General features: G+C 47.6%; 1 protein-coding gene and 1 long non-coding RNA gene across 4 annotated transcripts in view; one reads left to right on the top strand and one right to left on the bottom strand.

Moving 5' to 3' along the window:
* The window catches only part of LOC104657990, a 43,133-nt gene extending 30,061 nt beyond the window's left edge, over window positions 1–13,072 (top strand). For all 3 annotated transcript variants that reach the window (XR_747370.2, XR_004055050.1, XR_004055049.1), the window contains exon 3: window positions 11,477–13,072. This is a non-coding gene — a long non-coding RNA (uncharacterized LOC104657990). The remainder of the gene's footprint in view (window positions 1–11,476) is intronic.
* Window positions 1–15,669, bottom strand: part of SP2 (Sp2 transcription factor) — a 32,804-nt gene extending 17,135 nt beyond the window's left edge. The window contains exon 1 of the mRNA XM_010358054.2: window positions 15,531–15,669. Coding sequence (XP_010356356.1) covers window positions 15,531–15,537 — 7 coding nt within the window. The 5' untranslated portion in view covers window positions 15,538–15,669. The remainder of the gene's footprint in view (window positions 1–15,530) is intronic.
* Between the last annotated feature and the right edge of the window lie 673 nt (window positions 15,670–16,342).

Genomic DNA, 16,342 nt, shown 5'->3' with positions numbered 1-16,342 from the left:
AGGTGGGAGGATCACTTGAACCTGGGAAGTCGAGGCTACAGTGAGTAGTGATCACACCACTGCACTCCAGCCTGGGTGATGGAGCAAGACCCCATCTCCATTAAAAAAAAAAAAAAAAAAAAAAAAAAAAGGTGAAGTGGAAACTGAAGCCCTGGATAGGTGATGAGCTGGTAAGAAAGCACACCAGTGCCTTAAATGGTTACCAGGCCTGAAGTTCACATAAACTGTACTCCAGAGGGGGAGACTTTGCAGACACACCTGCAAATGTGTGTGGAGCCAGAGGGCAGCTCTGGGCAAAATTATATATGCAGATCCTGTAATATTACAGGCACTGATCCTTGGCAAAATCCTAGGACAAATGATTGAATAGTACTGTAACTACTGAGGAAAGGAAGGAGTGACCACAAGGAATAGCATTATAATATAGAAGAACAGGTCTTGCTGAACAAATCTGTTTCTTTTTATAGGGTTTTGGAAGGATACATCAAAAGCATGGTATACTCCAGGTATTTTATTTCAATAGGCATCTGGCTGACATTTTCATAATATTCTTGTGAACAAACAGGGAGGAAACTTGAGCAATATAATAGTCTAGTTTGGGGCTAAACTGAGCATGCCTCCACCTAAGTGCCGAGAAGTCTGCTGCTGCAAGGTGTCTCGAACTGGGGTGGGTCTCAGGACCAGGGTTCACAGGCATCTCTACAGAGGCATTTTTATTCTTTTCTTATGTTTTCACTGTGATGATTTTTTTTTTTTTCTTTTTGAGACAAAGTCTCACTCTGTTGCCCAGGCTGGAGTGCAGTGGCGCGATCTCTGCTCTATGCAAGCTCCACCTCCCGGGTTCACGCCATTCTCCTGCCTCAGCCTCCCGAGTAGCTGGGATTACAGGTGCCCGCCACTATGCCCGGCTAATTTTTTGTATTTTTAGTAGAGAAGGGTTTTATCAGGTTAGCCAGGATGGTCTTGATCTCCTGACCTCGTGATCAGCCCGCCTCGGCCTCCCAAAGTACTGGGATTACAGGCGTGAGCCACCGCGCCCGGCTGATCTTTTAGGGGTTTTGCCTTGTTAACTAGGCTGCTCTCAAATTCCTGACCTCAAGTGATCCACCCACCTCGGCCTCCCAAAGTGCTGGGATTACAGGCATGAGTCACTGTGACCAGCCACAACAAAGATTTTTATTTGTTTATATTTATGTAGAAACAAGGTCTTACTCTATCACCCTGGCTGGAGAGCAGTGACATGATCTCAGCTCACTGAACCACTGCCTCCTGGGCTCATGTGATCCTCCTACTTCAGCCCCTCAAGTAGCTGGGATCACTGGTGCACACCACCACACCCGGCTAATTTTTATATATTTTCTAGAGACGGGGTTTCACCATGTTGCCCAGTCTTTTCTCGAACTCCTGGACTCAAGCAATCCCATTGCTTCAGCCTCTGAAAATCCTGGGATTACGGGCATGAACCGCCACGCCCAGCCCAATCATCTTTTTAAAAATGAACATATACCATAGATCCCCAGACAACTGCTGCATAACCAAATCCTGCACATTTCAGGGCCTGTGTGTGTGTTTACAAGTGCACTGTGTGGGCTAATTAGGACAACTTCATTCTGCACATGTAGTTCACAATACATCTGTGCAAAGTGAAAGATGACATAACTTCAGAAGCAGTGGGAAGACTGTGCCACCCTGACTGACACGCTACAGGATGGGTGTGCAGAACTCAAGGAGCCTAAGTGTCAAGTCTGTGCCGTGCTTACAAGGAAAAGCAATGATTTGGGTTCAGTCAAACATCACCCTCTCAGAATGATGCTGATAATTTGAATTTTACTGGCTTTTTTATAGTTACATATGTGAACTTTACAGGAGCTAGATCAGTGAGCTAACACACAGATTCATGTTCATACAAAATTAAGTTGTAATATTGTAATGAAAATAATCTAAGCCATCCCCAAACCATTTTTCCTTTAGAGTGGTGGTGTTCAAACTATCAGACCACAAACCACAGTTACAAAAACAATTTGCACCAAGACCCACCATATGCATACATACACCACACATTCCTGTCCCATGCTCACGCAATGAAAGTTTCCTGAAACAAAACTCCCTTTTTTTAAGGGAGTTATTTCATTTTCTTAAATGCTGGCTGTGACCCACTAAATTGGTTTTGTGCCCTACAGGTTGGAAAACTTAGGCTTTAGAATGGTATTCACCACCCAAGTTCGGCAAAGATCTAGATGACAAGTAAAACTTGCAGATGTGATGTTGGCGGGCATGGTGGCTCACGCCTGTAATCCTAGCACTTTGGGAGGTTGAGGCAGGTGGATCATTTGAGGTCAGGAGTTTGTACCAGCCTGGCCAACATGGTGAAATCCTGTCTCTACTAAAAACACAAAAAAATTAGCCAGGTGTGGTGGCACATGCCTGCAGTCCCAGCTACCTGGGAGGCTGAAGCAGGAGAATTGCTTGAACCTTGGAGGTGGAGGTTGCAGTGAGCTGAGATCGTGCCACTGCACTCCCGCCTGGGTAACAGAGCAAGACTCGGTATCAAAAAACAAACAAAAAACCTGCAGATGTCACAAAAGTGAGAAGGATTGTAAACACAATGGGTATCGGTAATAGGGTTCAAGGACATCTTAAAAAACTGGTAGGTACAATGTTTAAGAACATCAGGCTCCATACCTAAATGAGATTCTGACTGTGTGGTTCATTAGTGGGATGGTCTCTCTTAGCCTCCTCCAGTGCCCTCTGTAAACAAAGGTAATGTCATCCTTCTAGGATTTCTGTGAGGCTCTAATAATTTATATGACAGCATCAAGAGTTTAAAGGCTATATAGGCTTTAAAGTTCAAGAAGTCTTGGCCAGGTGTGGTGGCTCACGCCTGTAATCCCAGCACTTTGGGAGGCCAACGTGAGCAGATCTCTTGAGCTCAGATGTTTGAGACTAGCCTGGGCAACATGGTGAAACCTTTTCTGTATATTAAAAAAATTAAAAAGTTTAGTAAGTCCTCCACTTAGGTTAAAAAGCCAATCACATGCATAGAGGGCAGAAAGAGCCTAATAGTGCCACGTGGAAAAGCCCCAGAGGTTTTGACTTTAAGCTGAATGGGGGCCAGCACAATCTAGATATGGCTGCCAAAAGGCTACTGCAATCTTGGATTGCATTTCTAAAAGTTCAGTTATAGAACAAAAAAATAATATCCTCCTGTAGTCGGCACACTTGGGCCACATCTGGAGCATCAGGTTCTGTTCTGAGGGACATTTTAAAAGGGGGATTTTCAGCTGGAGCTTGTTCAGAAGACAGCAGCAATGGTTGTGGCCAGGGTGCCAGAGTGGGGACATGGGTTCAAAGGGTAGAACCAAGACTCCTGTGTGGACATTTTGAGGCAGATTTTAGTTAACACAAGAGAGAACTTTGCAAAGATTAAAATCAGTCGCCTTCTGAGGTACTATGTTCTCCCTTCTCTGGAATCACTTAACCAGAGGCAGGACATGTGTCCCTGCTGGAGTCAGGATGTTGAAATGGGGTGGGAAGTTGGACCAAATGATCTTTAAGATTTTTATTCACGGCCGGGTGCGGTGACTCATGCCTATAATCCCAGCACTCTGGGAGGCCAAGGCAGGCGGATTGCCTGAGCTTAGGAATTCGAGATCAGCCTGGCCAACATGGGGAAACTCTGTCTCTACTAAAACTACAAAAATTAGCTGGGCATGGTGGTGCACACCTGTAACCCCAACTACTCAGGAGGCTGAGGCAGGGGAATCACTTGAACCCGGGAGGCGGACGTTGCAGTGAGCCAAGTTCGTGCCACTGTAGTCTACCTGAGCGACAAGAGCAAGACTCCGTCTCAAAAAAAAAAAAAAAAAAAAAAAAAAAAAGATTTTTATTCACTGGAAGAAAGTACAGTGATTTAAAATAAGTTTTTTTAAAAAAAGATTTTTATACTTCTCAGACCATGTTGCTGATAAAAATACAAGATGAGTTTGTTGCTGGCAGAACCGCAAAGGAAGGCAATGGCTCTCCCAGGAGGCTCCCCCAGGGCTCAGGTTTGCTTAGCTTAGTGAATGACTCTCTTAGACATCCTCTATTATAAAACAGAAGGGCCATAGGATCCGTGCAGAGTGTAAATGAAATGAGACAAAATAAAAACTGGTCTAGCGTTTCTTCATCATCTCCCTCTCTCCCTTCTCTGTAGTCCTTATTACCCTGGACTCAAACTGTTTGGACACTGGGCTGGGTTCTGAGTGATTCTTCAGTTAGGAGGTTAAAGCAGAATCTACTGAAGGGGCAGTCTGCTGGTGCTCGACGTTGCACCATTTCAGCTTGTTTCATTTTCCTTCCCAGCTGGTTCCTGAAATGCCCCTATAGATCTCAAACCAACGTTTCCAAGTATCTTCCCTAGTGTCACTCAGAGTTTTATGGCCACAGGCTGCAGACCTGGGCAACCAAAAGAGAGACCGATCTCCCTGCCACTACAGAATTAATCTCCTGGAATTAACCATGAAAAGGAAAAGAGAGGCATTTTCCACTGATGTTTGGAAATGAAAAGTGGTTAAGAAGAGGTAGCATAGATACCTAATTGTAAGGCTATGATCAAAGGCACTTTAGAAGCTCATAAATTTGGAACCTTACATTTAAAATATACAATTTGGACATAAATTGTGCTTAACTTTTCTTTCATACTATTTTTTTTTTTTATTGTTCTTGTTTTTTTTTTGAGACGGAGTCTCGCTCTGTCGCCCAGGCTGGAGTTCAGTGGCGCGATCTCGGTTCACTCCAAGCTCTGCCTCCTGGGTTCACGCCATTCTCCTGCCTCAGCCTCCCGAGTAGCTGGGATTACAGGCGCCCACCACCACGGCCCGGCTATTTTTTGTATTTTTAGTAGAGACAGGGTTTCACCGTGTCAGCCAGGATGGTCTCGATCTCCTGACCTCGTGATCCACCCGCCTCAGCCTCCCAAAGTGCTGGGATTACAGACATGAGCCAAGGCGCCTGGCCTCTTTCATACTATTTAAAGCGAGCCTAAATGGTGTTCGAAGATTGCAAAAGGACTCTTAGTAAGAATAATTGTTTTATATAACTTCCGCTATTTTAATAGTGCCACTTGCTTTTAACAGTAGTTTACATCCAGTCACTGAAACCGACACCTAACAACATAGGTAAGTGGGATTAGTGCATATTCTTGAAAAGAAAAAGCTGCACTGCTTTCCAAGTTATATCATTCAGACTTTTCATTAAGTTAGGTTGGCTAAAACTTTCCCAAGAGTCCCTAGGCTGGTGAAGTTTTACAACGATTTACTATACAAGCATTAGTACCTCTCTTGGGCTCCAAGGAAAACTCCAGGGGCATCAAACAAGGTTTGAAGGCAGCATGGGGTAGGGATGGGGTTGCAGGTGCCTGAAGGGACCACACACAACATTCCTTTCCCATATTGGAAACCAATTTAATTCCAAAACCAGCAGAAAAGCATCCCGAGTTTCTGGACTCTTGATGTACTACTGATCACCCGCCTCTACCTCCTGTTCCCTCCAGCACAGCCTCACTTCTTACCCCCTTGGCCAAACTTGGTAGAAAAACTGCTGGCACCCTGCTGTCCCTTCCCTCCTTCCCTACTTATTTCCCGGCAGCATTAGGATGTCTACCCTGGCACTGTGCTCATGCTGCACCTGCCCAGGTCGCCAGCGACCTCCTTGCTGGTGACCTCCGATGAGTGCCTCCTCGAAATTCCCATGGATATTCTCCCACCTCTCCTGCCACCTCTTCCCCTTGTGGGCTCCTCTTCCTTTGCCACCCCTTAAATACTGATGTTCCCCAACATCTGTCCTTTCTCCTCACCCAGCACCCTTTCCCTGGGTGACCATGCCTATTCGCATGGCTTTACGTACCTTCCACAGGCTGGCAACTCATAGGCCTGTGTCTGGTCGAGATCTCTGCTCCACGTGTTAGACCTGTACATCCAGCCCTCTGTGGGTCTTCCACTAGGGCTGGCCACAGACACTTGGAACATTGAGCTGTCAGTTTTGCCCATTCTTTCTCCAGCTTTCTTACCCTCAGCCACCACAGGCCTTCTTCCAGATCCTTGAAAAACTTTCGTCTCTGCAGCTGTCTTTCCTTGCTTACAACTCTTTCTGTTCTCTTCACTAGCTAAGACCTCACCCTTCAGGTCTCTGGCTGTTTGACTTTCCCAGCATAATTTAAGAGCCATTATGTAACAAGCATGCCATTTCCTCAGAGTGGCCTTTCTGGACCCCTGAGACGAGGTTAACTCCTTTGGGAACACTCACTACCCATTCATTAACTAATCATGAGCCCGATGTATGCGAGGGCTCCCCAGGGTGGGCCATGTCTGTTTGCACCACTGAACTGTAGACACTAAGCCCAGCACATGGCTCACAGACACCTTCAGTGCCTATGGGCTGTATGAATACCCTGGGTTAAAGTAGCCTCTCTTCTGGTATCTCCAATCAGGACAAAACCTGAGTATCCCCCTCACTGCCAACCAATCATCAAGTCCTCATGACTCCACTTCATAGACAAACCTCCCTGTAGTGTACCCAGGCTCCCCGTCCTCGTCACCTGAGGTATTGCCCACGGCCTCCAAAACTGCTTCCTGGCCTCTGGCCTCCCCCTTAGCCAGCCTCCACAATTTGGTCAGAAGGCTCTTTTTAAAGTGCAAATCCCATCCAGCTACTCTCCTAATTAACCCCCTCAATTGTTCCCTGATGCTCTTGTGATAAACTTATAAAGGCCAGAACAAGCTGTCCCTCCCTGGTCCACCCCCCTGACCTCTTGCCCTTCCACCTCTCCCAACACACACTTCAGTTTTTCATTTCTGGAATTAAAACATGCCACCCTGTCTCACTTGGAGCCTGAAGCACACTCTCTCCCATTTGCCTGGTCAGCTCCTGTCCTTCAGAGCTCATTTATACTCTCACTCAGGGAAAGCCTCTCCTGACCTCCTCCCACCTCAAGTCTGGGGCAGGTGACCCTGCTACCTGCCAGTGCATACTCCAGGCACACTTCCACACTGTCCCACCAACACAGAGCTGGGAGTGTGTCCCTGTCTCACGGGTCTTTCTAGGCCTGACTTGGGGAGAGCACGTAACAGGAAGAGAGACCTCTGAGCCCTGGCCACCAGGCTTCAGGCTGTTCGACTGGTCCTTTCACTGAGAATGCTACTCTTGAGACCCAGCAAATGAGAAAGGGCGCCTACAGGAATACCACAACAGTAGGCTTTAGGAAGCTTTTCCTTCTGGAGAGAACTTGGCTCCATCTCCACAACCCAGGTCTTCGGGGTAACAGCTTTTTTTGTCTGTGGGTTCCTGCCATCGTGGCTCTGGCTTTCTTGGCCTTTTGCTATGGTATTTCCCCTGGAGGAATTTCACACTGTGCAAACAGTCTTTCTGTTGGTTATTTTGGTCAGCTCAGCTGGGCCTTAAGCCAACAAAGCAGTTTCTAAGCCCAGGCTTTTCCAGTTGCCTAGCCTGGAAGAATTCAGAGCTGGTGAGGGAAAAGCATGCCCTGGCTGGTTTTAGAGAACAAAGTTGGACCTCAAAGAAAGCTGACAAATGGGGTAAGAGAATTCATTTGGATGAAGAGAGCAGCAACCTTGGTAGTGAAAGACTCCAAATTGTGCTGAATATTTCAATGAGAAGCAAACCTCAGCAATCACAATAGCCATTATAAGGTGGGCGCGGTGGCTCATGCCTGTCATACCAGCACTTTGGGAGGCTGAGACAGGAGGATCACTTGAGGTCAGGCGTTCAAGACTAGCCTGGGCCACACAGCAAGATGCCATCTCTACAAAAAATGTTTACAAACTAGCTGAGTATGGTGGTGTGTGCCTGTAGTCCCAGCTCCTTAGGAGGCCAAGGTGAGAGGATTGCTTGAGTCCAGGAAGTCGAGGCTGCAGTGAGCTATGATTGCACCACTGTGCTCTGGCCTGGGTGACAGAGTGAGACCCTGTCTTTAAAAAATAATAATAATAATGTTAAATAAATAAATTAATTAAAACCATGGTAAAAGAGCCCCATAACAGTAAAACAAATTCCAATGGCTTCCATTAAACGAGAACACCTCTGGGCAGTGGCTTGCTAATGCCACAGGCCGAAGGAAGGAAGAAGGTGAGTAAGGAATGGAGATCTTGTCTCCACATTAACCCTTTACTGAGCTTCTCATCTCCCCCCACCCCCCCATCTCAGACCCCCAGCCTCAGGCAATGACCCTTAGGAATGTCCACGATTTCACCAAGAAGTTAAAATTTCCCTCATCAGCTAAGATCCATTATGTCTCACCTTCTCCTCAAGCAAAACTCCTTGCAAGAGTTACCTATACTTCTCTCCTGCTAGCTTTTCTTAAACCTGCTCCAACCAGGCTGCACCCTCCCCATGCATGCCACCAAAACTGTTCATGCCACCTCAGCCTCCCGAGGAGCTGGGATTACAGGCATGAGCCACCGCGCCCAGCCTCTTCTTCCTTGAAACACTTTCTTTACTTTGCCTCTAGGACACACTTTGCTAGTGTCTGGCTAAATTCTCCCATATCTCCTTTGCTGGTTCTTCCTCTCCTCTCAAATTCTAAATGATTGGGTTGCCCCAGGACTCTGTCTCAGGACCTTTCTTTTGTCTACACCTGTTTCCTAGCTGATTTTGTCTAGTCTCGTGGGTTTAGAAACCAGTAAGATACCGATTCTATATAATTTTAACTCTCACATTTCTATCTCGACTTGTATATCCAACTGCCTACTGATATCTCCACTTGGATGTATTAATAGGCATCGTAAATCTAACTAGCCCCAGCCGGGGGCGGTGGCTCACGCCTGTAATCCCAGCACTTTGGGAGGCCGAGGCAGGTGGATCACCTGAGGTCAGGAGTTGGAGACCAGCCTGGCCAACATGGTGAAACCTCATCTCTACTAAAAATAAAAAAATTAGCCAGGCGTGGTGGCGAACACCTGTAATCCCAGCTCCTCAGGAGGCTGACGCAGGAGAATCGCTTGAACCCGGGAGGTAGAGGTTGCAGTGACCCAAGATTGTGCCACTGCACTCCAGACTGCGTGACAGGAGCGAGACTCCATCTCAAAAAACAAAACAAAACAAAAATCTAACTAGCCCCAAACAGTGCTCCCGATATTGTCCTAATCCTATGAGTCCTTCAAAATTCCCCACTGCAGTGAAAATAGTAACTTCTTCTTTCCAGCTGCTCAGCCCTAAAACCTTGGGAGTTATCCTTATCTTTTTTCCACGCCATACATTTGACAGCAAACACTCTATCTTCAAAATATATGCCCAAGCTGACTGCTTCTACCACCTCCTCTGTCATCACCTAGGTCCAGGTTTCTATCATGTCTCCCATGGATTAACCTCCTAGCTGTGCTTCTGACCTTGACCCCATCAGTCTATTCTCAACACATCTAGAGTAAGACCCATCACACTTAAATGAAACCATGTTATTTCTCTGCTCAGAAGCCCCCAATACCATCCCATCTCCCACTCAAACTAAGAGCCAAAATCTCCATCGTGATACAGAAGGCCCCTGGGGGACCTGACCTCTTTCACCTGCCCTGTCACTCTCCCTCTCTCACTGCTTTAGCCATGCTGGCTCCCTGCTGTTCCTGAACATACCAAGTATGGCCCCTGCTGAGGGCCTTTGCATTGCTCTTCTCTCTGCTGAGTTCTCACCCTCCTCCCCTCACCCCAGACAGAACAAGGCTCAATCTCCTCCCCACTCCTTCAGGGTTTTATTCAGATGTCACCTTATCATTGAGACCTTCCCTGATCACCCTATGTAAATTGCCACCTCCCCCTTTCTTTCCTTATCCTCATTTTGCCTCCTTAGCACTTCTCACTGTCTAACAAATATCTATTAGTTATTCATTGTCTCCCACTAAGATGTAAGCTTCCTAAAGGCAGGGACTTCTCTGCGTTACTCACTGATGTATCCCAGTCCCTGGCACATGGTAGGTGCTTAACAATCTATGTTTGTTGAATAAGTGAATGAGTAAATCCTGGAGGCTTTACAGCACAAGAGCCTAAAGGGAGTGTAGGAACCAAAGGAGAAAAGCTGCAGATATGCATACCCTGGCACTAGGTCAGGATCCACTCCACAGCTGGTTTTAGCTGACCCAGACCCTGATGGAACCCTCAACCCCACCAGTCACCTCACATGTGGGCCAGTACAGTCCAGTCCTGCTCCTGGCCAAAAACTTAAAAGCGCACAACTCTCATCACCACAAAGCAGGTCCTATTGCATTTCAATGCTTCTCTCAATTGACATGCATTATTAATGCTTCTCTCAATTGACAAGCATTGGCGGAGCCAGGATTGCACCACTGCACTCCAGCCTGGAACTCCATCTCAAAAACAAAACAAAACAAAAACAAAACAACAACAACAACAACAAAAACAAAAACCAAGCCGGGCGGGTGGTTCATGCCTGTAATCCCAGCACTTTGGGAGGCTGAGGCGGGCAGATCATGAGGTCAAGAGTTGGAGATCATCCTGGCCAACCCAGTGAAACTCCATCTCTTCTAAAAATACAAAATTAGCCGGGCGTGGTGGCGCATGCCTATAGTCCCAGTTACTTGGGAGGCTGAGACAGGAGAATCGCTTGAACCCGGGAGGCGGAAGTTGCAGTGAGCCAAGATCGCGCCATTGCACTTCAGCCTGGCAACAGAGCGAGACTCTGTCTCAAAAAAAAAAGATAATGAAGGCACTCGAATTTGGATACCACCTGTCTGTCTCTACCCTTAATTCTTCTTTCCAAAACGTGACTATGTCATTTGCTAGTTTGCATCCTGACTGGGTCACATCCCATTGTACTGGAAGGGACTCGGGAAGTGTGTGGGGGTGGGGACAGCATAAAGAGAACCTGATCAAAGCAGGCCCAAGAAACAGCATCAAGTTTTTTTTGTCAAAGAATACTGGGCCTCAGAATTCTTAGAGAACAGGAGGAAAAAAAAGCAAGATACACTTTTTCCCCTAAAGAAGCTCATTATGTGCTTTGGCACATTTATTTGTGAGTAACTCCCCACACTTATCCCGGGCCAGGATCAGCTTTTTGTTTGTTTGTTTGTTTGTTTTGAGAGTCTTGCTCTGTCGCCCAGGCTGGGGTACAGTGGTGCGCTCTCGGCTCACTGCAATCTCCACCTCCTGGGTTCAAGTGATTCCTGTGCCTCAGCCTCCGGAGTAGCTGGGACTACAGGCGTGTGCCACCACACGTGGCTAATTTTTGTATCTTTAGTAGAGATGGGGTTTTGCCATGTTAGCCAGGCTGGTCTCGAACTCCTGACCTTAAGTGATCTGCCTGCCTCAGCCCCTCAAAGTGCTGGGATTACAGGCATGATTACCAAGCCCGGCCCCAGGCCAGAATCAGCTTCTGAAATGAGTGGTGATTTCATTTCCCCTGAGAAGACAGGGCTGGCTTACCGTTTACTTTTTTGGAGGCTGGGAAATGTCTTGGTTTGTTTTCTTCTAGGCTGATCTAAGAAGATTCCTAATTATCAACTGGGAGCAGAAATATTCCACTTCCAATTACATGGCCCTGCCTGCTCACTCTTACTTCCTATTCACACTCTCTTGGAGGCCACTTTGTGATTCTACCAAATCCTATAGGAGAGGTGACAACCCCAAAGAGAAGGCTCTAGAAAGATGGCATTTGGAAATCTGTAAGTTAGTGTCTGCTGGCTCCTCCTGAGCCACTTCTACTCTGTGATTGAGAGGAAAGGCCACCTAACTGCCTAAATCACCACACAGGGACAAACTGGCATCTCAGAGCACTCAGCAGCAAAAACAAGTAAGCTAAGCCTCTGCACTGCAATGTGGCAGGGCTTCTGGCTAGATACAGCAAGCAATTCTGATGTGGAGACAAACAGCAGCAACGGGAATGAAATGCCAATGAAGGATTCCAGCCATTGGGTCTGCAAGCATGCTTGTCCTGTGATACAAACAGCCTAGACATCTCAGCACTGCTTGGAGCTGCTCATTGGGGGAGCCTAAGAAACATCAGCCCTTTCACAACCCCCTGCTCCTGAGCAGAGCTCATCTCCCAAGAGGAAATCAGCCTGCAGCCCAGTCGGATGAGAAGCACAGTGTTCCCCTGTGCCAGTGGCAGCCTCAGAGCATCCTGAAAGAGCGCTTCCTAGACACACAGTGGAAGCCATGACTTCCCCTAAGCTGCCAGTGCTGCTTCTGAACTCACGTGGAGGTTCTTTTTTCAGTGTCCCCAGAGGCAGTAGAAAAATCCATTTTCCATTTTGGAATCTATCAAGTAGGACAAATCTGCCACCTGGGAGCATCTCCTCAAGGGCAATCTCTACTCCCTTTCCCACATAGCCTGACAATACCCTCGAGTTAGAAATATCCCTTGTTGGCTAGGCACAGTGGCTCATGCGTGTAATCCCAGCACTTTGGGAGGCTGAGGTGGGAGGATTACTTGAGGCCAGGAGTTTGAGACCAGCCTGGCATAGAGAGACTATGCCTGTATTATTTTTAAAAAAGAAATGTCCCATATTTTTACCCTCTTCACTCATCTTTCCACCTTGTTCCAATAGATTGCTGACAGAAAAGTGAGATCTCCTCCACCCCGAGGTCTCCTAAGAGAGTGCTGCTAGCCAAAAAAAGATCTGCTGATTATTGAGGAAGAGCATCTTTAAAAAGACACTCAACTACATTTCAGAAAGATAAAGATCTAAGTGTTGGCTCTATGAGGGAAGAAATAAAGAGAAAGAACTTTTTTTCCTCCTACAACAGGTCTAGACAATGTCATACAAGGAGTTGCAAGCATATCCAAAACAAAAGAAAGGCAAAAACAATCAAGCAAAAAAGCAACAAATGCATTCCAAAATGATCTCCATTTCTCAGCCCAGATATGTACTGGATACTGGTTTAGTTCAGCCTGTAGGTGGTGGGAAGAAAGTCACAAATCCAAGTCAGTTGCAAAAAGGGAATACTCCAGACATATCACCCAATGAACCTGTAAGAAAGCATAAGAGCTTCTCTGAACAGATTTTACTCCAGGTTTGCAGCCCACAAGGTTTAAGATCGGGCCATGAGGTTAAATCTGGTAAACTCAGAAATGTTCACGCTACTGTATCCCTAAACTTTGTAATTCTCTACGCACCCTTTAAAGCAGTGTTTCTCTGCATCTTTTATTCCATAGCCATTGTCCACCTGATCCAAAATATCCTAAATTTTTCTATGTTTGGAAGCAGGGTTTCTAATTTTGTGTATACAGAAAAGGGGTGTGTGTGAAAAAAATAAGTATTAGAAAAAGAACATGTTACATATGTATCACAGAAATGAGTGGGCAAGATTTAGAAGATTGCTGAAACAAAGCCAATACTAAGGTCTACTGGTTGGCTGCAAGAAGTTTAAAATGTCTTCAGAAGGGCCCTGGTTGGGCAATACTATACTTGCTGACAGTAAGCTTGGGAACTGACACAGACCTATAGCAAAGGACTGTCCAACTTCTCCAAAAAGCTGGTATTAACCACCAGACGAAATAAGAAGTTCAAGGCCAAAATATCCAAATGAACCAACCACTCTACTTGCTGAAATGCCATAAAGCTTCTTTACCCCAGACATTTACCCAAATCTTATCATTTCTTGTCTCCTCTCTGACAGGCCTCCACAGGCCCAAACTTTAATAGAATCTGAGAGAAAAAAGTGGCCAGTCTATCTGCTGTCCAGAGTGATGCCAAACTCTTTCTCCTGGAGCCAGTTCTACCTATCGGGCAGTCAGATGTGGGTCCGATTATTAACAAACTCTACTTTGGTCTCCTTGGCAGAGTTTGTGGCTTCAGCAGCCTAGCTCAGGGGGGGTTCATAATTATGTCAGACTAGCTTTTTTTCTTGTAGTTGCTTTTAACCAAAGCGGTTAAGCCTCTGTACAACTAAGAGGAAGAACTAGAATTAGAAAACTTACCAATTGTCCCAGCCAATGATAATCCATTTCCAACAGGTATTAACGCCTGTTAGAGGCCACTGGAACACTGACATCATCAGCCCAATTGATAGGTTGTCTGATAGATTCCCCCCCTTCATCGCACACAAGAATTTAAAACAAAACAAGACACTGCAGTTATATTCATTATTGCAGACAATGGGTTTCTTTGTGTCAGTAATTGAAATTACTGCTGTGCTCTGGACTCCATTATTCCCTTTGCAGCCTGTGAGCTGGCCAACACTCTAAACTTTCTAGCCCTAAAAATTGTATCATCCAGAATACCAACTCAGTACAGCCCTCCACTGTGAAACTGAATGCCTTCTGGGGTGCAGCATGAAACAGTTTTAGACAGTGCAGGCCAGTGCACCTTGAAACAGTGTCCTTCCATCTGTAATGAAATCTGTAAACGGGAAACTTGGGCCAATTCATTGTTTAAAGCAGATCTACTGGCTCATACCTTTCTCTAGGAAACAATAAGTGAACAAGAAGTAACCTCAGAGGAAGAAAGAACTTTGGGAGAATGCACTGAGAAAGGCCAGACTGAGTCCCCTTGGATGAAGTTAATTAAGAAACAAACATGCAAAACCAAGGAATGCAGTGAGGATAGGTTTCTCAGTTGCCCAGAGGAGAAGACATAGTTCCTTTTGAACTAAAATTAGAAAGCCGCTGGGAAGGAAACCTAAGAAGCATGGGTAAGAGGCTGAAAACCATAAGTCAGCAATGGGGATGCAGGTGGGTGGAGGAAGAAAGCAAGGATCTATTTTATTTCTTCTGTAATTCCTCAAGATTGTTTGCGCCTGAGCTTTGGGACTGCAGTCTTCCCCCACGGGGCGTCAGGTAACAGGCTGGGAGCTCTGGCAAGAAGTTCTCAAACTTCTCACAATTCTACTTAGAGCTTGCATCTAGCTGGAGGATCAATGATCCAAGTGAAAACATTAAAGGAAGGTTTTTGCCCACTCCCCAGTGAGAGGTTATCTGACCAGGGAGTGCCCTCGTGTCCTGACACCATCGCCCGACTGGGATACATCAGTAACCGGGCTGTCGTCGATGCCGAGCAGTGCCCATCTGGTTGGCAGCGTCCGGATCTCACGCGTTCCCTCGCCCCTCTGTACTTCGGGGAGCCCTGAATCGCTGGTAGGCATCTACAGTTAAGAGTGCAGGAAGGCCTCTCAGACACGGGGCGAATACGAGGGCTGTTGGCTGCCTCCTCGGAGCCGACTCAGGCATAGTCCGCCCAGGCGGGAGAGCGGCGCTGAGGTGGGTCGGCACCCGGCTGAGAGGTGCCAGGCCACCCTGGTTCCCGCTCCTCTCGCCGGCCCCCGGAAGCGCCGCCCTCCCGTCCGGCGGGCTCCGAGGGGGCGGGGAGTCGAACGCCCCCTTCCGGGTGCCTCCGCCCGGCTGGCCAGCCCCGCTCCTCCTCCGGGCGGGAATCCTCCCTCCCCCGCCCCTCCCGAAGCCGGGCCCCGGCGCCAGGCCCGGCCCCAGGGGGGAACCCCCGGCCTCGGCTCCCTCTCCCCGCGGCCTCTGCCCGTCTTCCCGACCCTTGGGGGCCGGGAAGACCCCGCCGGCAGCGGCCGGGACCCACCGCTCATTACGACATCTTCCTCCCTGGCCTCCGCCGCCTCCGCCGCCACCGAGAGCCTGACACCGCCCGCCAAGCACCCGCCAATCCCGGAGCCCGCCACCGCCCGAGCGACGGCAGCCTTCACCAATAAGGGCTTGGAACATTGGGGACCGACAGCACTATTAACCAATCAACCAGAGGCGTCTAGAGCGACGTTGATTTGACCAATAGGTCTGTGCAATGTCACTGATGGACGGTAGAGCGCACCAACCGAAAACCAATTGAATAATGAATGACATGTTCATTAGCCAATTGGAGGGAGGCAAAGTCCCGCCTACTGGGTGGTTGATGGACAGCAACAGGAAGCTGGGAGGGGAGGGACTTAGTCGAAGAGTGCTTTTGTATTGGTCGTGGTTGACCTTCCACCCACCTCTAACCCAGAGCATGAGTGATAGATCTGCCCTGAAGCCAATCAGAAGTCCTTAGGGTGAGGCCCACAAATGCCCCAGAAATAGCATATCTGTTGCGCCCTAAAGTCCAGTCTCGCCCAGGTGTGGCAGGAGCTTTTACCTGCTCTTCGGCAGTAGCTGGCTGCCACTCAACCCCACGCCTGGTGAGTGGAAAGCCATCAGCCTTTTATTTAGTCCCTCGCTCGTTGTCGCCTCGGGAGGGGCGACTTTGTACAGTGAGGCACTGGGGTCCGGCACCATAGTGAGAGTTGGGGTTGTTTACGCGACACTTCTGAAGGGATTTTCACAATCGGTTAAGCCCCCGTTAATCTTCACATGGTTATTGCGGCGACCCCCATAGCCCACGGTCCCAAACGTGTGCAT

This window comes from Rhinopithecus roxellana, chromosome 19 (assembly GCF_007565055.1).
Source record: "Rhinopithecus roxellana isolate Shanxi Qingling chromosome 19, ASM756505v1, whole genome shotgun sequence".
Classification (NCBI taxonomy): Eukaryota; Metazoa; Chordata; class Mammalia; order Primates; family Cercopithecidae; genus Rhinopithecus; species Rhinopithecus roxellana.
Note: the sequence above shows the minus strand (reverse complement) of the source record. Positions and strands in the feature narration are given on the sequence as shown.